The sequence below is a fragment of the Macrobrachium nipponense genome, chromosome 5 (genome assembly GCF_015104395.2).
Source record: "Macrobrachium nipponense isolate FS-2020 chromosome 5, ASM1510439v2, whole genome shotgun sequence".
NCBI lineage: Eukaryota > Metazoa > Arthropoda > Malacostraca > Decapoda > Palaemonidae > Macrobrachium > Macrobrachium nipponense.
In genome coordinates, this window is record NC_061107.1 from 128099862 (window position 1) to 128123846 (window position 23985).

The 23985-nt window shown below is 37.0% G+C and overlaps 2 protein-coding genes and 1 long non-coding RNA gene across 4 annotated transcripts in view; 1 reads left to right on the top strand and 2 right to left on the bottom strand.

Annotated features, from left to right (window-relative positions):
- LOC135215632 (dihydroxyacetone phosphate acyltransferase-like) overlaps nt 1-2742 on the bottom strand; it is a gene marked incomplete at its 3' end in the record, with an annotated part of 96658 nt that extends 93916 nt beyond the window's left edge. Inside the window, 2 exon segments of the mRNA XM_064250552.1 lie at nt 201-452; nt 2472-2742. Coding sequence (XP_064106622.1) covers nt 201-422 — 222 coding nt within the window.
- A 2424-nt stretch (nt 2743-5166) lies between these two features.
- Nucleotides 5167-23985, top strand: part of LOC135215636 (phosphopentomutase-like) — a 181799-nt gene continuing 162980 nt past the window's right edge. Inside the window, exon 1 of one of the 2 annotated variants that reach the window (XM_064250558.1) lies at nt 5167-5342. In XM_064250558.1, coding sequence (XP_064106628.1) covers nt 5268-5342 — 75 coding nt within the window. In that variant the 5' untranslated portion in view covers nt 5167-5267. The remainder of the gene's footprint in view (nt 5343-23985) is intronic. The other variant, XM_064250557.1, reaches the window with a different exon arrangement.
- LOC135215633 (uncharacterized) lies at nt 22516-23185 on the bottom strand. Its single transcript, XR_010314742.1, has 2 exons — nt 23048-23185; nt 22516-22713 (listed from the first exon to the last, which is right to left on the bottom strand). It is a non-coding gene; the product is annotated as an uncharacterized LOC135215633 (long non-coding RNA).

Consider the following 23985-nt stretch of genomic DNA (forward strand, 5'->3'; position numbering starts at 1 on the left):
CTAAAGAATATAATTTCTCAAGTACAGTACAGTGTATCTGACTTAATAACCACTATAGAACCACTGCATGAAATATGGATTTTATTACTGAATTTACAATATATTAGGGAATACAGCATTACACTGAATTCTTAGTTCTACTTTAGTAAACAGATTTTATTTCGTAATATTGTACAAGACATAAAATGTAATTAAATTACCTTTTCAATAGTATGCTTTACTCTTTCGGACTGCATAACTTTATCAAATATGTCTGTGCGTGTCATTTTGATAGCAAATTTATAATTGCCCTTGGACTCCCAGTTTCTTAATGCCCAACGTAGATCGCTTGTTTCTCGTCGGTCAGCTAACATGTCCATGTAATGAACTGACTGACTACTAACACTAATAGCAGATGAGGTTTCTGGTGCAGCTTGAGCCATGCCTAATTTGTTCCCGATATTTTTTCTAACCTGAAAAATTAAGCACTTTAAAATACAGTGTAAAATATGTTCAAGTCAAGAAATGTTTCATGATATAAAAAAACAGGTTAAAATACAAATGACAATATTTTCTCATCACACACTTTAATTTTATAAATGATTATTCTATATGTGTTTTAAAAGCATTTCTTTTATGGTTAAAACATTCAAAATGACAACACTACTGACAGCATTCTAGCCAACTATTGTGCATTTACTCCAAGCGATTTCTTTTGGTGCAATGTACTGGCTAATGTGTAACAACCACGAGTATTTCCAAAAGGTAAAATGACTGCTATGGGAGGCTTAACTATGCTGGACTCCCGAACAGGAATGGCAACAGCAGCAGCAACAGCAAAAGCAGACCACCCCTCAGCAAAACTATGAGGTCCAGGGAGGCAGTTAAAGATGGGCACCTCAGAATGCCAAGAAAAGGCCAATAAAGCAGGGGTAGGTGGTAACAAACCATGTGCATATGCCAGGGTCCCATCTAGAGAGAGCTTGGTGTGTGCAACTGGGTTATCACTGGGGGAGAATATGTGATAGTGGCCAAACTTCTTGAGTGTACCTCCATTGGCTGAACCTTAGGAGAACAGGCAGGAAAGGGTGTGGGGCAGTTTGGGATGAAGGCGATAAAGAAAAAAAGAACTGGTGAATGCTTCTTGGCCTTCCTCCACCTCTTTCTGACCATTTTTAATGCTATGGGGACCAGCCTACTTCTAACAGGAAGACTTGAGAAAGCAGGATTTATCTTTATCTACCCTGGTAAAAGGAATAAAAATGGTGGTGATCCAACATCTTAAAAGAAATAAAGTGGCCATATACCCACTCACAACCATCATACTACCATTGTTCAGTTTTCTTGTTCACTTCAATTATGAACAAAAAACAAACACACTAGGTATACATAAAAAGACTGAAGAAACACAGGAACTTGATAGTCTGTAAGAGGACAGCAAGACATCTTGATGTGAGAAGGGATTTTTCTTCATCACCTGCCTACCTCAAAGTAACCACCTTTTTATTAAGTTTCATAACAACTTCATAAAAAGCAACAGTCTGTATTCCTACATGAATAAAAAAATAAATCCTTGTAGTTATGTTGTAAAACAATTGTTAGTAGAGGGTGGAAGTTAAGATCGAAGAAAGAGAATATGAGCAGGCAGATTAAAAGAAATGAAAGGGGTTGATGCTAGAAAGCAAGGGAACACTGTTAACAAACTTGAGTAATGCATAGAATGCACCACATGAGGTGCACTGACAGCACTAGGCTACCCTCTTAAGGGGTGTTGCTAAAGAAAGATGAGTGGACTACAAAATCTGTACTGAACAAACTTGGTAATGTTTTTAGTGGCGTTGCTTAAAATTACAACAAATGAGTGTAGACTAGTATTGTTCAAACGAGGAGCTAATAACTGGGATAGGGTTAGGCAAGCGTAGGCTAATCAACACATCATTGAAAATATAAAAAAAAGTGATACCAACTGGACCTACCTAGGAATCTAAGTAACAAATGTTTCGGGTAGGTAAAATGAGGACTAAAGAAACTATCTGTAAGCCTAGCTGCCTAATATCTTAAAATATCAAGTTATATATTATGATCTTTCATCTGAAAATAAAGGAATGGCAAAACCCTGGGCCCCGCCTACCAGTATTGCCTGGATAGCCAATTCCAATTAGGTAGGTAGCCTAAGTCTACAGTTCAGGCATTTACATATCTTTTGTGAAAATTAATTACCACTGCATTTATACCAATCTATAAGCAATGCCAGGGGTTATTACGAGATAAATAAAGTAAGATCTTCCATGTCACCCGGTATTTCTACACACCCAATGCTACGTACCTAGCTACATAGGTAGCCTGAATAATTTTCAAACGTACAGTTGGCCGCATTATATAGTAAAACGTTACATGGAACTGGACTAAATTTAAATTACAATTCACGCAAGCCATTCAATGGCAAACGTAAAGTAGTCAACATCGAACAACGTACAATTCAAAATTCTCACCTAATTGAGGCTTATTTACTACAGGCGTTCCTTTGACAAGGCGACGCGTCGTCTGCTCCCACTAAATTCCACCACGGACAGAGAGTTTCATTCAATTTTCAGTTCAGAATGTTATCTATGATAAATTACATAATTGCATCAGCTCATTCTGATTAGCGACAAACATAACTTTTCACTACTGTAACAGTGTATTTCTATCCATCAGCTGCTAAGTTTAGACAAAGAAGACGTAGGCGTTGTGTTTCATCCCCACCAATGAGATGCTTTTATTTATTACCGTCTTAATATTTCGTAATCATGTTTCATATGTTTGCCAGATTAGCTTCTTTTGGGTAGTTATTACCAAGAGAAACAGCAACTCTTCAAAATGTGTAGGAGGTATTTTGCGTAGAAACAACGTATTAGCTGTTTCTATGGGATACGATAATTCGTGATTAGATAGATGGTATGTATACTGCCCTTCAATGCATCAGAGGATATTAACCTCTTAATGAAAGAAGGGTGCACCGTGATCGGCTGTCGGATCTATTGTCTGTCTGCGTAACACACACACACACACATATCTATCTATCTATCTATCTATCTATCTATCTATCTATCTATCTATCTATCTATCTATCTATCTATCTATCTATCTATCTATCTATCTATCTATCTATCTATCTATATATATATATATATATATATATATATATATATATATATATATATATATATATATATATATATATCTGCGTGTGCGTGTGTTTGTATTCTATATAAATATAAATAATCGAAAGCTATTTCCTGACTTAGTTAAAATCCGCTTACAACGGAAGATGGTGGGAGAAGAATGACGGCATTCCCAATATTATCAACTGTCTAACAGTTGAAGCAAGAATATCCGTGACCGGAAGACTCGCCCATCTTTGACAGTCGATTACGCACTCGCTTAATCCCATATTTTAAGAGACTGTAAGCTTTCCCCGCAGTGCACAGTGCACTCGAGCATACTTCATCTGTGCGTAATTTTTCTTCTACCAGGTGTTTAGATATGGAAAAGTAATTTTATCCACAGCCTGGACCATTGAGTCGGGTAATGGCTTATCTTCAACACAGTCATCCAGTTTTATATTGAAATAACTTCCCGTCCTTTGTATTTTTCAGTTATAGTTTAATTATCCAGTAATTGGTTCTATGTCATACGTATTTTCCATTAACAATAAGAATAAAAAACAATGAATATCATTCTTGCTCATGCATCTAACTACATAATATTTCTAGATATTTCTGCAAAAAAGTAAACATTTTGTTATCCCGCATTCTTTAGTAAGAGCATTCGTTTAACCTTGCCTACTTTTTAGGTATACAATGCTGCTTTTACGATGAATAGCTAAACTTACCCGACCTTGCTCTAATCCTGGCTGGTATCAATTCGATCTGAAATCGAAATATATTGTACGTAGCACTCGATAGCTATTTCCTCTTATTCGAAGAAAATTCTCTCTCTCTCTCTCTCTCTCTCTCTCTCTCTCTCTCTCTCTCTCTCTCTCTCTCTCTCTCTCTCTCTCTCTCTCTCTCTCTCTCTCTCTCTAACTTTCCGCTTCCCGTTCGAAATGCTCCTCCGTGATTCCTTCATGAATGATTTTACGGTACAAGTCAAAAGGCACACATTTTCAACGAGCTTGCCAAAGATTTTAAGCCGTAATTTTATCATTTCACTTGTGTCACCTCAATGCAAACACGCGAGTAATGGATAGGAAACATACATTTAACCATCCTGAATAAATTGGTGATCAGTCATGTCTCGCTAACTATTCTTGCTGAGGTTCTGTTTTAGGAGACCCAGCAGAAATGAGCCAATTCGCTCAAGGTTCTGACTCATTTATGTGTGCATGGTCTGATAAAATGTAAGGAAATACCCGGCATTATAGTAATGGTACTGATGACTGAATTTTATATATATATATATATATATATATATATATATATATATATATATATATATATATATATGTGTGTGTGTGTGTGTGTGTGTGTGTGTGTGTGTCTGTGTGTGTGTATCTATATATATATATATATATATAATATATATATATATATATATATGAATAACTTGATCACGAAGTATATAAAACGTGATATATGTATAAATAAATCAAAGGTTTTTTTGCCACGAAGGAAAAACATGAAAAAGCGAGATAGCCAAGTACTTCGGTCCCTTTACCGAACAGGGCCGAAAGTACTTGGCTATCTCGCTTTTTCATTTTTTCCTTCGTGGCAAAAAACCTTTATATATACATACATATATATATATATTATATATATATATATAATATATATATATATATATATTATAAACCAGGATTTACAAATTTTAGTTAAGAATCATTGCCGTTTATCTTGGATCACACGAGAATCGGATCATCCTCTTAATGTAGTGACTTAAAATGATTTTCAAGAAGAAAAGGGTGACCCTCAGCCTCCAGGCGACCTTGAGAGGTTTTTAGAAAACTGCCAATCTCTGTAGACCTGAAGGAATTCTACTGAACTTAAGAGGTGAACTTTTCTAGTGACAATTGTTTATAAAAATATACAATAGCTATAAGATAAGTATGAAATGGAATTTCGTGGGATTTAATGTTGTAGAAGGAATATCGTAAAAGAGTTGACAGCGACGAATATCTGGGCGTCGTCTGCTGCAAGGCGCAGAGCGCATGTTCAACTTCAACAATTCAGTCAGCTGTCAGATTGCGTAGAGCAAAGTACTAACGTGTAGAACCTGTGAACTAAGTTGCCTGAGACCCAACTGTAATTATGGCAGAAGTAAAGGTTGACACGGGTAATCCGGAATTAAATCAGAAAGTCAAGGAGTGGTTTGCGTGGAATAAGGTACGTCCTTGCTGAATTTTTTATCGATAACAAGATAAACGCAAAGGCGGCAACGTTTGTAAAATAATGGCACTGCACTGGATTACGGTTGTCGGGCCTATATGATTCTTTTAGTTGGCTGGGTCGATTGCTTCTAGATTTTTATAAATTATGCTTAGGAGCCTGATGATTGAATAAAATTTTCGTTTAGTATGCGAATGATTATATTTCATATTCGTGAAGGGTTCCTTAGCAAACCGCAATTGCACTGGCTACTTCTAACAGGTTGCATTTAGGCTATAGGATAAAAGTGTTTTCAAAGTTAGGATACACATTTGAATATTAAATAATACTGTTGTTGTGTTTATTTTAGTGGCAAAAATATCTTCATTGAAAGTTTAAAATTCATACGGAGTCAAGGGATTTTTTATTGGAAACTATGCCAACAAATTTCCAACATACATTAGAACCCATCACAGAACAAAACCAGTACATCACTGATGTTGGTTGACCGTTTACTTGTTTGTTTACAATATTGATTTACAATAGGAATATCGCGCGTTTCCGGTTGCTTTTGAGTTTTGTCGAGGTAATATCTCACTGTGAAAGGTGGACTTTTCGTTTTACCTATTTATTTATTTTTTTGTTTTGCTGCTACAGTACTCAAGGTTGTGTGGTGTCTCTTGGCGAGGTTTTTTCAAAATTCAAGGTCACGCAGAGACCAGTTTCTTGAATTCGCTCCAGATTAGATGGACCGGTTTGTATAAGGGTGGAAGGGAAAATGTGTTAAGCATGTCATCAGCAGTCCTGGTGACTGGGCCATCCATCAATTACTATGAAAAGAGGTTGCAGATGTTGTGTTGACTGTGCTGCAGACTTGGGCTTATGATTTTGAAAGTTACGTGATTTATTTTTTTATATTAACATTGTAAAGTGTGAGAGATAATGTGAGATTGCAGTGAACGTTTTTTTTTTTTTTTTTTATAATTTTTAGTTCTGATTTGATGAATTACTTTTAGTATTGTCTCAACCAAGGTATATAGAATAAGGGAGTCTCAACTTTGAAAACGAGTATTTTTGTTCGAAACATTAGATCTTGATTTGCTGTATATCACCTCACTTTTTTCTCTTTCATTTATGGGAGTGGGTGGGTGCCAGGTTTACAGTGATAAGAGCTTGAAATCATTGTCTGGCCTTTTATTGGTTTTCTATTCTTCCAGATTACGCCCATGGCAGGTGAAACATTTGGCATATTTCGTTAGTGTTTTGATATGAAAAAATTTTGTAAGGGTTACTCATGATTCCTTTTTTTTCCTTTTTTTTTGTAGCCCGTTACATTTGATGTACTGTAGATTTATTTAGTTGAATGTAGCAAATGCATTTTTGTTTATAATTACGACTTTGCCTAATAATTACATTTTCGATCCAACATCCGTATTTTGTTCTTACATTTATGATACTTTCAATACTTTTCGATTACTGAAAATTTTCAGTACGTTGTATATTTTGGGAATGATTGTTCCTCTTCGAATGACGATTTGTTTTGAAGCATTTAATTGTTTTTTCAAGTTTACGTAATTACTCACTGCATTGGCAATGCCGATACAACTACTCCCTGGGCTGTTTGTGATATAATTTTACTCTCTGTGCTTTTATTTATTTTTAAATTGTGGAGCCTGAAGACCAGTAGCGTCATTTCTTATATTTCTTGCGGGGGGGGGGGGGCGCTGTAAGGCCCCCCTCCGAGATATTTTTGGATATTTATGCGCAGTTTGGAGAATTTTGAAGCTATATACTAAGAGCTGTTTTGAGTTCATAAAGCAGCAAACAGGTGTTCCACACACACACACACACATATATATATACTATATTTATATATATATATATATATATATATATATATATATATATATATGTATATATGTGTGTGTGTGTGTGTGTGTGTGTGTGTGTGTGTGATGTGTGTGTGTGTGTGTGTGTGTGGAACACCTGTTTGCTGCTTTATGAACTCAAAACAGCTCTTAGTATATATATATATATATATATATATATATATATATATATATATATATAGAGAGAGAGAGAGAGAGAGAGAGAGAGAGAGAGAGAGAGAGAGAGAGAGAGTTTTTACTATTATATATGACTATGATATATAGAGTATATATATACATATATAATCATATATAGATATATAATAATATAAATATAATATACTATAATAATATATATCATATATATATACATATATATATATCCATATATATATATATATAATAATATATATATCATATATATGTGTGTGTGTGGTGTGTGTGTGGGTGCGCGCGTTTGTGTGTGTGCGCGCTCGTGTATATAAATAGTCACATAAAAGACTGAAATAGTGATGACAATATAGAGAAAGTCCGGTTTTAGTACTCTGTCCGTATTTGCTCTTGGTGTAGTGCTTTGTGTATTGTCATGTTTCCTCGTTTTCTGGTCTATGCTGCTGAGTTCTGCCTTCGTCCATTCCACTATTCCTGTGCTGTATCTGATTACTGGCACTGCCCATGTGTTTATGGCTTTTATCATATTTCCGGCGTTGAGTTTTGACTTGAGTATCGCCTTGAGTCTCTGCATATATTCTTTCCTGATCGTGTCCTTCATCTCTTGGTGTTTTATATCCCCTCCTTCCATTATTTCCAGGCATTTGTATCCCGTCTCATCTATGTTTGATGTTGGTCCCATCTGGTAGCTTTATCCCTTCAGTCCTTGTTACTTTGCCATTTTGTATGTTGACTAAGGCACATTTTTCTATCCGAACTCCATCCTGATGTCTCCAGATACAATCCTTACAGATGTCTCCAGATACAATCCTTAAAGTCTGGATTAGGCTATCTATTTCCTTGATGCTCTAACCATACAGCTTGATGTCGTCCATGAACATCAGATGGTTAATTCTGTAGCGTCTTTTCTTGAGTTGGTAACCAGCATCCATCTTCTGCAGTACTTTTGTCATGGGAATCATGGCTACTACGGAGAGTATTGGGGACAGTGAGTCGCCCTGGAAGATCCCTGTCCTGATATTAACCTCTGCTAGTCTTATTCCAGAGCTTGTAAATATTGTATTCCAGTTGCGCATTGTAATTTTTGAGGAAGCTGATGGTGTTTTCCTCTGCCCCATATATTTTCAGGCATTCTATTAGCCATGTGTGTGGTATCATGTCGAAGGCTTTCTTATAGTCTATCCATGCCATGCTTAGGTTGGTTTTCCTTCTACTGTTCTTCATTACCATTTTGTCTATCAAGAGCTGGTTTTTTGTGCCCCCACACTTCCTTCTGCAGCCTGTCTGTTGGTGGGGGACGGTGTTTGTCTCCTCTTGGTAGTTATATAGCCTTTCACTGATGATACCTGTTAGTAACTTCCACATTATTGGTAGGCAGGTGATAGGCCTGTAGTTACTGGCTATAGTTCCCTTACTCTTGTCTTTTTGTACTAAGGATGTTCTTCCTGTGGTCATCCATTTGAGCGCATGGTGATTTGTGATACAATGCTGGAGTTGTTCTGCTATTCGTGTGTGTAGGGCCTTGAAGTTTTTGAGCCAGTATCATTGGACTTCATTGGGACCTGGGGCTTTCCAGTTTGGCATTTTCTTTAGTTGGTGTCTGACTGTGTCTGTCGTGATCTCTGTGAAATTATTATTATTATTATTATTATTATTATTATTTTTTTTTTTTTTTGCGGTCTATCACAGTCCTCCAATTCGACTGGGTGGTATTTATAGTGTTGGGTTCCGGGTTGCCTCCTGCCTCCTCCTCCTCCTTATTATTATTATTATTATTATTATTATTATTATTATTATTATTATTATTATTATTATATTATTATTATTATTATTATTATTATTATTATTATTATTATTATTATTATTATTTGTATTATTATTATTATTATTATTATTATTATTATTATTATTATTATTATTATTATTATTATTATTGAAGTACAAGGTTTCATGTTGATGCTGGGTTGATTTAGATTTTAAGTATTCAATCATGAATTCAACATGAATATGTACAGCACAGTCGAAGCTAACCTTTATACTTTGATTACTGAGAGCATAAGTACTTTTGTCACCTTAGTTTTAGCTGAAATAGAAAAAAATGACGTTGGATGAAAAGATTTTATGAACAAAACGTACAAAATGAGGAAATTGCATTATCAGATTCTCACCTCTCAGGGCCTTTGGCACATAAACGGCACGCTTAAGCAATTACATATCCTCCAATATACATCTAAGGAATATTCCATTCAATCTCACGCTCCTCACACACAAATTAAGAAATTCATGGAGAGGAGCAATAGCCTCCTCCTCTTTTAATGAGAGAGAGAGAGAGAGAGAGAGAGAGAGAGAGAGAGAGAGAGAGAGAGAGAATAAGGAGGAAATAATCGGTCATCACGTTAGGGGAAAAAAAAGGTGGGGTGGGGGGCGGTTATGGCAGCCGCCCTGAGAAATAAAATATCGCTCCTTTCAATCCAGTTTTGAAACTGGGACCCAATTTCGGTCTTATAAACTCATGTAAGAATGTTATTAGAATATGTAATAACCAATGACATGCATAGAAAAATGGTAGATTATCCTTCAATATCAAATACCCAATTTGAAATGGGAGGCACGCACGTTTGCCAAAATGGGGTACCCTGTCTCATCTGGGCTTTTACAGGAAGGACATGACCGGGTCCCTTGGATAACCGGGTCTTGTGCTCAACAATTAAGCCAGCGAAATAAAACAGGGCCTTATGGCTCCTCTGGGAATCACCAGAGGGCCCCTGCCAACACCAGGGACCCGAGACTCACCCCGGAATCCCGGAGGATAACTTCTAGGAATCAAACTGATTTGATTTAATTTTGGGAAAAGACGCACAACACAATTCCTACTTTCTAAAACTCCTAGAAGACTCGGAATCCATCCTGGAATCAACTCTAAGTGTCCGGAGCCAAGGAAGAATTCTATGTCTTCAAGGAGCTTCAGAAATTAGGGATTATGTTATGTTTTGTGTCTTGTTTTCACAACCAAATCTATTCGATTTGATTAACAGAGGCTGTCCTCCGGGGATTCCGGAGGGAATCTATGGTCTTTGGTGTTGGTGAGGATCCTCTGGCGTTTCCCAGAGATGTCCAAAGGTCCTGTTTTGGGAATGTGCCTCTTTGCGGGCTTATATATATATATATATATATATATATATATATATATATATATATATATTTATATTGTATAAAAATAATGCTGAGGTTGCTATATTCCGGTTAAGTTTTTTTTATTTCGGCTCCAATCAGTCAAAAAAGACGCATTGCAATGCCACAGCTGCCAAATCGTGATGTTGATCTGCTGGCATCATTAATCTTGTTTTCGTAAAGGTAGCGCTCACTAAATACGAGTGTTATTAATATCTTCTTGAAGCAGAGTCGGGGCAGGTTTTTCAGAGGATCTGAGCATTACTCCAAAAATCTTTTACTGAATTGCTCGAACGTTCAGTCCTATCTTCATTCAGTATCAGGTTATCTATTTCCATCCCGATAATATTTGTAAAAGCGCTCAGAATCATCAGTGTTCATGGTCAGTTCTATTTCTAATTATCTGAGTCACTTGCTCTGGTGTTTTATAACTTCTCTTATTCCTCGCATGATTCTCGCCAGTCTTGTGAAATCTCTCAGCCAGGCTGACCTGATTGTTTTCCAAATGAGGAATTTAAGATGCTCATGATCAGTTTTCTGTGAAAGAAAACTATTGAGATGGCTTTGTCTGTCCGTCAGAAATTTTTCTGTCCGCCCTCAGATCTTAAAAAACTATTTAGGCCAGAAGGATGCAAATTGGTATGTTGATCATCCACTCTCCAATCATCAAACAATCATCAAACATCAATTGCAGCCTTTAGCCACAGTAGTTTTCATTTTATTTAAGATTAAACTTAACCATGATCGTTTGTTTGGTAACGCAATAGGACAGGCCACCACCAGGCCGTGGCTGAAAGTTTCATGGGCATCTGCTCCTACAACTTTATACGCTGTACAGAAAACTCAATTCTTCGGCCCAATTTTATACTTTTTTCAATTCATTTAGCATTTATACGCTAAGGAAACCAGTTATGCCTTCATATGTTCTTGCTTTGAAGTGACTGGATATGGTGGAAAGTTTCTCTTTTCTGATGAGCTTAAAGCATCATAGAAATAACCGTTTGTTTTCAACATTAAACCTTTTCCCATGAAAAGGCAAAACGACCATCACTAGTGCGTTGATAGGCAACGATAAAAGAAGCTGGACAGCTAAGTGGGAAGAGATCAGCCTGAAAGGTGGAAATTCAAAGACGTGAAGCAATGCATCTGTGGTCGAGCGACGCTGCAAAGAATCTTAGCACCTTTCTGAAGTGCCGCAAAAAGTGTGTCGCATAAAGGTGCGTTCACACGGTCGAACAACGTCCGACGGACAAACATTGTTACCAATTAACAATTGCTTACCAGAGTTTGCCTTGTGAGCAGAGTAAGAACAGTGATATACAACTTCAACTGGTACCACAGTTTGTTGCCAGATCTACTTCCCTCGTTTCAACGCTTTTGACGTCATCCTGCTTCGCCTTTGATATGGCAACAATGTTTGTCCGTCGGGCATTGTTCGACCGTGTGAACGCACCTTAAGGCATAGTGTCAGTGGCACCCACCTTCAGGAAATGCTAATGGACAATTTGTGAATAAACACATGTGACTAAACTTTGTCATCATTGATTTTCATTGTGGTCGGTTTAATCAAGTCTGTTCCTCATCAGCCTAGAATTTCTCACCTTGCACTCCTCTGCAACCATGAGTTTGCTCGGGATGAGCAGTTCGTATTGGTAATCAGTTAAGGAGCATTGCTGAACTAATCTAAAATTTGCTCTTTCGAGCTGACGAGGCTTGATGGTAGTTGATTACAAAATTCCTGAGTGTTTTTTACCTCCGTAGTACTGAGAGGATCTCATTCTAATTGCTCGGTATTGTTGTCCTTTGTAAGGCTGCTCGATCCGTGTGAATAGCCCCGAAACTCACGTTGGTATGGTCTAGAATGAAGTTGAATTAAATGAAAGTGTTATTGTGTCTTTGCAATTCACGTGTGTTTATTTTTTGTAGCTGTACATCAAGAGCTGTGCAGAACTTCGAAAAAATGGCCAATGCGTATTGTATGGGAAGGTGCTCCAAGAAATGTGTCCTATGCTCAGTGATTGAATAAAACGAAAGTAAATAAAGGAAGGACTGAGGAGGATGTTTTTACCTGTAGGATGGTTCCACCCATCCAGGATTTGGGGATTGCCTTGTTGAGACCCTCCCGTATGGGAATCTGACAATATTGGTAATAGTTACTGACGTGACCATTACCATTATAATGCCACATAATCTTAAGTAAATCAAATCAAATGTCACAGATCTGACCTTGGTATTGGCTACAAGGCGCTAGATCGAATAAGAATGACTATATTGTGGGTAGTTGAATTGATCAGAGAGAGAGAGAGAGAGAGTATGCACGTCACCGAACGTTGTCGTAGGCTACCCGGTATTGCATGATCGTGGAATCAATATGGAAAAAAAAAGCTTAGTAATACCAGTCTCGCCGTGAGAACCTCGATACACTGGTTGTAGTCAGCGGCTGAACGACTGCAACCTTTGTTATGACTCTTTTCTGTGAGACCCACTTGTAACTACGAATGAGCTTGGGACCGGAGGAGCAATTTTATCTGGAGAAATCTGCCGGTAGCAGGTGACAGCCTGTTTCAGCGAAGGTCATTCTTTTGCTAGGATACTCACTCTCTCTCTCTCTCTCTCTCTCTCTCTCTCTAATGACAGTCTAGAACAGGTTCCACCCGTTCCCACTCCCCTGTCCTGCCCCCGCCCCTCTCTATCTCACCTGCTAAGCTCATACTTAAGATTGTAGGGCAGAAGCTGATTCCGCTGCGTACTATACGGAGATGTGTGAAAATGAATATAGCAGAGGAAGGGTAAACTTCATTACAAAACACTATAGAATCCAGTCAGATGTTACGGCTGCCTAGCTCTATTGCGAAAGGTTGTTGACACTAGCTGGATTGTTTGCGTTGATGTCTAGAGAGAGATGTTTGATCAGTTTGCTTGTTTTTGTTTGCTCCGTAAAAGGTTGCGAAGATGTATAAGGTCTCAGATGTATTACTGTTGGATTTACATATGAAACAACAGCGATGCGTACGAGAGCATAAGACCAATTACAATCCTTTGTAACACATTAGTCTCTCCTTTCAAGTTGCAACCAGTATCGTCTATGCATTAAGTTAAACGTTACTGGTTTTACGGATGTCTCCTATGCACGCACTCAGTGCCGCATTAACTCTGTGGCTCCCTAGGCTAAGGGTTTATATATATATATATATATATATATATATATATATATATATATATATATATATATATAATGACCCAATAATTTTTTGCAGCTACACAACTTTTAATATAAGGCTAGCGACTTTGGAGCCAGGTGCTCCCCAAGGCTGCTTTGGTGGTCCCTAGGCTTAGCCCAATTAAGCTATTGGGTAATCCGCTACTGCATGCACTTGCTCTGCAAAGAAAACTCTTGTATTAGATCTAATACCGGTAATGCCAGTTCAGTTGCTTATGCATTTTATATGTACCTTTACTGAAGTAGGAATTTACTAGTGTTGATGAATAACATTTAGCTGAATTTGGGAAATGACTGGCTGTATTTGCGAGGAACATCAGCATAAATACAGTGTAATAGTATCATCACATTGCATCGAAGCTTGTTTTGCAAATTTTTGGCTTTTGAAAGGCAGAAAATATGTATTAAATAGGAATTATTCGTGTAAAAGGAGAATTATTAAATTTGACTGCCACTGCGGTGGTAGGTAGTACTCGTCAGCTGTGGTACGTAGCCACTGCCGCTCTAGGAAGTGTCAATTGCATGGGATTCTACTGCATCGAAATTTCACTCTCATGAGGCTATTGGCTGCTACTGTAGTGTCAATCCAGTTTATTGCTGTCTTAAGTTAACTATAACTTAGTTTTACCAGACTACTGAGCTGATTAACAGCTCTCCTAGGACTGGCCCGAAGGATTAGATATTATTACGTGGTTAGGAACCAATTGGTCACCTAGCAACGGGACCTACAGCTTATTGTGGGATCCGAACTACACTTATGCGAGAAATGAATTTCTATCACCAGAAATAAATTCCTCCGATTCCGTGTTGGCCGAGCCGGGATTCGAACTTCGGACCACCGGATTGGCAGCCGAGCCCGAAGTGCCATTGGACTAGGTACAGTTCAAGTGCAAACGCAGTGCATTGCTACACTAATACTATTTTCTCTCTCTCTCTCTCTCTCTCTCATCTCTCTCTTCTCTCTCTCTCTCTCTCTCTCTCTCTCTCTCTCTCTCTATATATATATATATATATAGATATATATATATATATATATATATATATGCAGAAGCCATTGGTACTATGTCGTACCTCTAAGTAAATGGGGATCACAATCCACAATGAAGTAGAAGGGGCGTTAATTTCATTAAACGAGACCTTTGCAGGAAATACTGGCATTACAGAAAATACAGCTATTTGTGAGGAGATATGTAGGAAAGGGAAAATTTCAAACTTTAGAAATATATGTGCTAATAACGATGCTGCTTCCTCTCCTGTTTACTCCACTCAGGTCATTTCTCCTACTAACCACCCACACCATAGAACAAGCAGTTGACAATAGAAACATTCCCCCACGAAGATCAAGACGAATTCTGGAAAGAACGAGGGCTCAACCGCGTGATCATTCATAATTTGAACTAGCTTGTTTCCTAACCGTTGTTTTTTCAAATGCTTGTGCTCTTTCTTGTCAGTTCCTTGAGGTGACATATCACACTTTAGTGAACAAGACCACAGTTGATGGTCGAAAGCTTTAATCCTATACAAGTAATATATATTTTAAACTACAAGAGGAATTTACTTCATTGTGGATTGTATCCCCATATATATTTATTTATTATATATATATATATATATATATTTATATATATATATATATATATATATACAGTATATACATACACACATACGAGCTTGATGGTGCACACCTCGCTGCGCTGGAACCTGGCATTACCCGTCATGTCTCTCCTACCCTCCCGGTCACCTACCAGCCCCCACCCGGAGCAGACAAACAAGATCCGGTGGGATTTTATTTTTGATATATATATATATATATATATATATAGTATATAACATATACATATAGAATATTATAATTAATATATACATATACATATATAGGATATTATATATATAGTATATACACACCCACACATATATATATATATATATTAATATTACCATATATATATATATATACACGGTAAATAATTTTATATATAATACACATATATATATACACATATATATATATATATATACATATATCAATATATACATATATATCAATATATACCAATACATATATATAACATAATACATATACATATATATACACTTATATATAATACATTATATATATAATACATAGATATACATATATAATACATATATATATACATGTTTATACATATATTAGATATTATAGATACATATATATAATACATAATATATAATAATACATATATACATATAATATTAATACATATATAATAACATATACATAGTATACATATATATATATACATTATTATATATGTATATATACATATATATATACATATTAGTATACATATATACATAATATATAATAACATATACATATAGACACATAAAATATATAATATCATGTATCATATATATAACATACATATATACATACGTATATATCTATATATATATATATATTATAAATAAAATACATATATATACATTAATATATATATATTACATAATATACATATTAATTATACATATATTATTTATATACATATATATATATAATATATATACATATATATATCATATTATATATATATATACATATATATACATATATTATACACATATATAGTACATATATATTCCCATAATATATATATATATATATATATACATATATATCCAGTTATATATATATACACACACACCACCACATATATATATAATATATATATATATATATATATATATATATATATATATATGATATATATAATAATATATATATAATAATATATATTATATATTATATATATATATATATATGGTCGAAGATCAGATGTTCAATATATATAGGAAGTTAACTAGATCACGGTTATGTCCTCTTAGAGATGTGAAAACATTGCTAATCCTGAATAGTTGTGAGCAGTGTTCCACTTTTACAGAGCAGATCATGTATTGAACCCCAACAAGAAATGAGCTGGTGATAAAAGACAGATTGGCCTTCATAAGGTTATCGATTTTGGTCACGTTCAAGATTCGTGACGAGGATGTTTTGGTGATATTGGGCCCCAGGGAGGAGTGAGGTCCATTGTGAATTTTGGTCTTTAATTGGTAGATGTACCTCCGTTCGTATTTTCTTTCTTCTTTCTGAATTCCTACCCTCTCCTAACAGTTGTTTCACAGTGCAACTGCGAGGTTTTCCTCCTGTTACACCTTTCAATCTCTTGCTCTTAGGTCCAAGCGCTTGGCCTTTTGGTCAAAATTCTGTATTCCATTCTATGATTGGTAGAATTTCGGAGTTTTTTTTTTTTAAAGTATTTGGGTTTGCTAATTTTGTGTGCAGTACTATTGGTATTATTATTAGTGGGGGTAAGAGGTCCAAGAGAAATGTGACCTAATGGTTATTTAAAGGTTTCATTCGCTCTTTTCCAGTGGTAGAATTGCAACCAATTGTTATTGTTATTGTTTTTGTTACTGTTATTATTATTATTATTATTATTATTATTATTATTTTGGTGGGGGTATTTCTTTGTTTGAACAATTTCCGGCGTTGTGCTTGCAGTTGATTTGATTTTCATTTCAGACTGGCAAGTGTTCATATAGTTCCTCACTGATATCGTTCAAAGCAAAATGAAAGTATTGACTCATTGATACTATTCTACATCAAGAAGCCTTTCCTCAAAAACTGATTCTTCAGGGAAAAAGTGGGAAGACCTCATTGTAAGTTTCATCCTCTCATTGCTGGATCGATGGATTTTAAATGACGCGAAACTCTTCTTTTACACTTACAGCATCATACCTGCCTTACAAATATCGTCTGGTGAGTCCAAGTTGCAGACTATCAAGGAGGTGATAAAGGCTTTATCTGTGATGAGGTAACGACAGATAAGGCAGCCGCGGCGATGTGACGTCCCGCCTCTTTTTCTGATTATCATTCTCCGTCGGCGGTTAGTGCCGTCAGTGCGCCTCATGCGGTGCACGTTAGGCATCACTTATATTAAGGTTCTTCGTAGAGTTCCTTCGGCCACCAGGTACAACCTGTTTCATTCCCTTTACTGTATTTCCGTTCATATTTTCATTCTTCCATGTTACTTTCCACAGTCTCCTAACAATGAATTCATAGTGCAATTGCGAGGTTTTCCTCCTATTATACCTTTCAAACCTTTTAACTGTCAATTTCCGTTTCAGCGCTCTTTGACCTCGTAGGTTCCAGCGCTTGGGCCTGTGGCCTAAGTTCTATATTCTATTCTTTTCATTCTGACTCCTCGGTTTGGTTGGCGTTGAAAGGCTTAAAAAACAAGAGAAAGATGTAATCAGGCTCTATGAAACACGTTGCACTCCTGGGATGGCAGTCCTGGCCACTCGAAGTTAATGAGCGCGTGATAAGATTGACTGATGATACTCTTTATACTCAGGCGTTCATTTGCCCGGGCTTTTGTAGTGTGTCTCCCGGGACATTTGGATTATAGTGTGAAGTCTGCCAATAAATATTCGCTATTGTGACTTGGTTAAAGATCTGTATTCATATTCACGAGAAATGTTTTTACTGTGGAGGCAAAATGGTGGCCCGAGGGAAGGACACTGCATTGCTAAAGAGACAGGCAAGAGCGCAGTTCAAACTTGCTTGTAAGCACTGCAGATTAAATGAGAGACAACTAAGAACCGATGCAATGTCTAGAAGCTTAGAATCCGGTGATTATCCTCGTCGTTGCAGAAATATCCAGTCCTTAAAGCCCAAAACTGAAAAGCTGTCACATTGAGTAGGGGAAGCAGTCGGTGACAAGGCTATTGCAAGTATGTTGGGGCGATCACTTCAATTTTATTTTGCAGATCGTATTACGCCAGGTAACATCAGCGATGCCATAAACAGCCTACCTATACCTAATAATATATCGCCCGGCTGCGATGGTCTTCCCTCAGAAGCTTTCAAATTCTGCCATCGGATAATCTACATTTTGCTAGCTGCCCTATTCAATGCATGCATAATTCACAAATTTCTTCCAGACTCCCTACTCTTAGTTCACTTTATACCATTAATCAAAAACAAGCTAAAGGATGCAGCTGACCCTGGCAACTGCCGGCCGATTGCAATCACAACGATCGCGTTGAAGTTACTCGAGTCGGTTCTTCTAGTGAGACTACTCCCTTTTCTACACACCACTGACAACCAGTTCAGATTTAAAGCAAACCACTCAACCGACACCTGCATCTACATACTGAAAGAATTGCTGAACTATTACCTATCATCAGCCTCTCCTGTTTTCCGATGTTTTGTGGACGTGAGAAAAGCATTTGACTGAGTAAATTACCTGAAGCTGCATAAAAGAGACACACCCCTATATTTAATTGGCATGTTATATTGCTAGTTCTCCGCACAGCAATTCTGTGTCAAATGGGGTAAATTATCGTACACCTTCGGCTCTCTAAACGGGCTTCGGCAAGGGGGCATTCTCTCTGCTTACCTGTTTATACGTACACAGATGCCTTGAATGTCAAACTGAACTCACTCCCAATCGGATGCACTTTCAGTGAAACAACTATAAACGACGACATGGTTCTGATTTCCCCGTCAGTGCAAGGTCTCCAACGACTCATCGACACTTGCTACCAATATGCAGAGGAATTCGATATCCTATACAACGAAACCAAGACCCAGTGCATGTCGCTAATCCCGAGATCGCTTAAGCAAATTGCAGAACCACAAATTTTCCTCGGAAATCATTGGCTGGAATTCGTGAACGAATTTCCGTATTTGGGTCACATTATCACGAACGACCTAAAACATACGCCAGACGTAGAACAGAGGCTTCGTAAATTATGTGCACATGCCAACATGATTGCAAGGTTTGCCTTCTGTCACCGAGACTTGAAACTGCTGCTCTTCCGCTCGTATTGCTACAGCATTTATGGGTTTTCCCTGTGGACGAACTACACCAGGGAGACCATGAGACATACACTTGTTCACAGTGACATTTTGAGACGCCTCACAAACACTCCTCGCTACCACTGCCACACAGATGTTCACAGAAAACCACCTGGACAATTAAAAAATCATTGTAAGGCGAACAATGTCCAGTCTGATCACCCGACTGCGAAACAGCAGCAATTCGCTCATACAAAGCATCCTAAGTAGTGAGGCAAGAAGAAGATCTAAATTGTGGTGAAGTTGGGAAAATGAGGCGTTTGTTCCCTAAATGACTTTATCTCTGTTTTTGCGAAATGTTATCTGCAGAATCTGTCATTTTCATTGTATTGCTATGATTATTGCCATTACGGGTATTTTCCGTTTTTCATTATTACTGTGATTGTAATCAATATAGTTTTTACATTCATTTTTTCAACTATTCTCTGTCTTATTACGGTTATGACCATTATTTTGACTACCATCTTTTATACTACCTCAGCAAGTATGGATATTGCCGATTAACCTTTGGGTTTTTTTATCATGTTATCTTATGTATCTGTTCTTTGTATATTCCATGTACATGGCCTTGAGCTGAAAATAAAAATGATTATTATTATTAATAGTATTACGTTAAGACATTTACACTGTAGGCGTTTCCTGTAAGCTCCACAATATTTGTCTACGGAACATTTACATTCTGGTGCATGCCATAATATTTACACTTTAGTTTATAGTTAACAGGTACATTTATGCTATAGCGTTTAGTTTTCAGGGACTTCTGACTCTGTAACCAACTGTTACTTATATTAAGTATATAGTAGTAATGTATCACAAACCCACAGCATTAAGTGCCTTAAACCACAGATTGGTTTCTGCCGTCGGCTCTGGCATGACACTCTCTGTGTCACTGATTCTTGAATCTCTGGAATAATACAGATTTTTCAAAAACTTAAAGCTCTCATATTTTTTTAGCCTTGCTAAATAACTGTAAGACTTGATTTTGTTAGGATTTTACTCCCTCTTTTACACAAAAATTTTCGTCTCAACTTCTTATACATATTGATGATAGCATATCACTATCGACCTTTGAAAATTGAATAAATCCACAAAATTGAGAACAAATGAATTTAAGAAATCCACGGACAGACACAGTTTGAGTCGTCATGCTCCCTCTTCAGTTTAGAGACATTCCGAAACAGTGACTGCCTTACATATCAGAGAAGTTTCCCCTTTTGCACTCTAATCTTGACATCCACAGACAGCTGTACTCTCCCAAACTGTAGAGATTTGGCCTTTTTGGGGGATTTTATAAATTATACATTTTTGGAAAGCTTATGACACGAGGATTCCAAAAAGCAATGTTGCCAAATCTTTCTAGTTTATCCTGGCGGCCGTCTTGTATTTTGAAAAATGGCGGCTTTACAAAACTAAATTTTCATCTGTGAGGTTTTCTTTTTAGTCTGCAATACAAATTCACTTATAGAATCATTATTTTTAATCTTAACTACCGCTATTTTGATTATTGTATAACAATTGAAATATATGATGAGAAAAAATACCTATTTAAAACTCTTAGTATCGAGCATTACCATAATTTAGAATTGTTGCGAAAGGTTATAGCCCTAGTGTACGTAAATACACCACAATTGGATAATTGGTATCTCTGTCAAGTAAGCAGGAGTTCATTACGCCTTCAAACATAACAAGTTTGTAAGTATTTCAGACAGGTTTACTTAAAGGCAAAAACATCACTTTACCTGAACAGTATAACTAATGTTCTTACATTCTCATGTTTGTAATGAAATATTTTCCATCATCACTTGTAATTTTGAGGATACAGATCAGATGAAGATAAAATAACCAGTCTATTAAAGACACAGACATACTAGGGTTGTTAACTTGTTGTAACTGGATATCAGTTATCATGCTTAGACATCTGCATCACTCAGATCAGGGACACTGGCAAAAGATGAAGCATCTCTAGAGTCCTGGTCATTTTCCCCGTCACTTGAACACACTGATCATTCAGTACAAGGCAGGTTCACAGTAGCACATGGACATCTTTTTGGTTGCAGAGGCACCTCGCCATCTCCAGAATGGCTTCGTTCGTTCGTTCGTTCGTTCGTATGGTGTTTTTACGTTGCATGGAACCAGTGGTTATTCAGCAACGGGACCAACGGCTTTACGTGACTTCCGAACTACGTCGAGAGTGGACTTCTATCACCATAAATACACATCTCTCACTCCTCAATGGAATGGCCGAGAATCAAACTCGCGGCCACCGAGGTGGTAGGCCAAGACCATACCAATCACGCCACTGAGGCGCTGGTGCAGGCATACTACGTACATTCTGTGGGGATGGGTAGCAACTGGCCATCCCAGCTCTTGAAGTAGCCCAGATCTTGTTGGGCTACTGATGCCTGACCCCAAACTCTGGCTGCTTGATTGCATCGATCGTTGGTAGAATTTTTTCACTCTCAGTTATATGTTTGCAGAATAGGTACAATCTGAGTTCTGGGATGTTGCGGATGTCCAGATTTTTTTATTTGTTGTCATCGCAAACAAATCTTTACAAAGCTAACATCTGCTCTTCTGTCACACAGTATGATTCAGAAAGCTCCAGTGGGGTTATCAAGTTCAGACTCAGCTAGGTGATAATCATTTATTCCCATTCTTCTGCCGTTCATGAGAACATTCAGTGGTCTGTCTTCTAACTTTATATATAATGTATATATATATTATTCTGAAAATGTAGTTAACACTGAAAATTTTGGCCTTGAATGGAGGACGAGAGATCTGAAAAAAAAAAAAAAAAACTACTAAGGCATAAGGCTGATATTACTGAGGAAGGAGGAATTTACATAAAAGCTGGACTTTAGTTTTAAATGCACTGTATTTACATTAATTTACAGAGGCCCAGGAGACTAATAAGTGGGTCGATTGGTCGATCCACCGGAACATGTGGCTGGGGACACCCAGACACAGCATTCGGAAATTTGCGCAAACGGATTGAAATTGCAAGCCTTGCTCCAAGGGTTTCCAACTTCTACCACAATCAGGCACGGTGTTTATCTGCAAATAGATAGGACACTGGCATAAGGGGGGGGGGGGGGGGGGCACACGAGGGCGAATGTTACACACTACTTTCTTTCAATCAAAAGTTACAGACCATCCATGGGGAAATGAAATGACTGGTAATTTACACAAAGAGAACTATTTTGTTGCTTGAATTTACTAGGGGGATGCTCACTAGTATCATAAGGGGAGTAATCACAGAATGGAACCCAGATTTGGGGGGGGGGGGCGGAATGAGAAACTAAACAAGTCTCCTTGGAAAAAGGAAATGAAATACTACAGACAAAGGTAAAACGATTCCCTGGTTGAACTGAAATTACTCTCACAATACCTGGAACCTGGGGGCTTGAATGTAGTCTTCTCCTTGATGTTTCTATGCACTATGGACTTTTAAAAAAAATACTTGGGACTTCCCAGAGGAGAGCAGGGGGAAAGCAGAAAGGGGAAAAGGCGGCGTCTGCAGGTTGCAGGTGAGGAGCTCAGACCTCTCTTAGGTCTGGTATGCTTCTGAGAACGAGCCGCTGGCCTCTGATCCTTTTAAATCCTCGTCTCTGTAGGGGGTAATTCCGACAGCCAATGGGAGAAGAGATAGCTTTTTCGAGGGAATGGATGCTTACAGCTCAAAGGGGCAACTTGCATATAGACAAAGATGCATGAAACTGGTAAGAGACTTTACTTTCCTTAGTTCTGGCTTAAAATCTTGAACAATATATACATACATATATATATATATATATATATGTGTGTGTGTGTGTGTGTATGTGTGTGTGTGTGTATTTAGAATGAACTATATATTCACCTTTGCCCTTAGAGGGGTTTGGTTTGGCCCCAGGTGTTTACAATCCATTTGCTAGCAACCGAATTGCCAACAGGTGTTCTTAAGATCTATCTATTTATCTATATATATATATATATATATATATATATAGGATATAGATAGTCTTAAGAACACCTGTTGGCAATTCGGTTGCTAACAAATGGATTGTAAACACCTGGGGCCAAACCAAACCCCTCTAAGGGCAAAGGTGTATATATAGTTCATTCTAAATACACACACACACACTCACACACACACATACATATATATATATATATATATATATATATATATATATATACATATGTGAATCATATATATGTATTTAGACAGGTGGACAGATGTTCTTCCCACTCTTTTTCTTTTCATAAAAAATAATATTGTGGATTTTCACTAAGAAATTTCATTCATGTATGACTCAAGACGTGCTTCAGCTATATATATATATATAT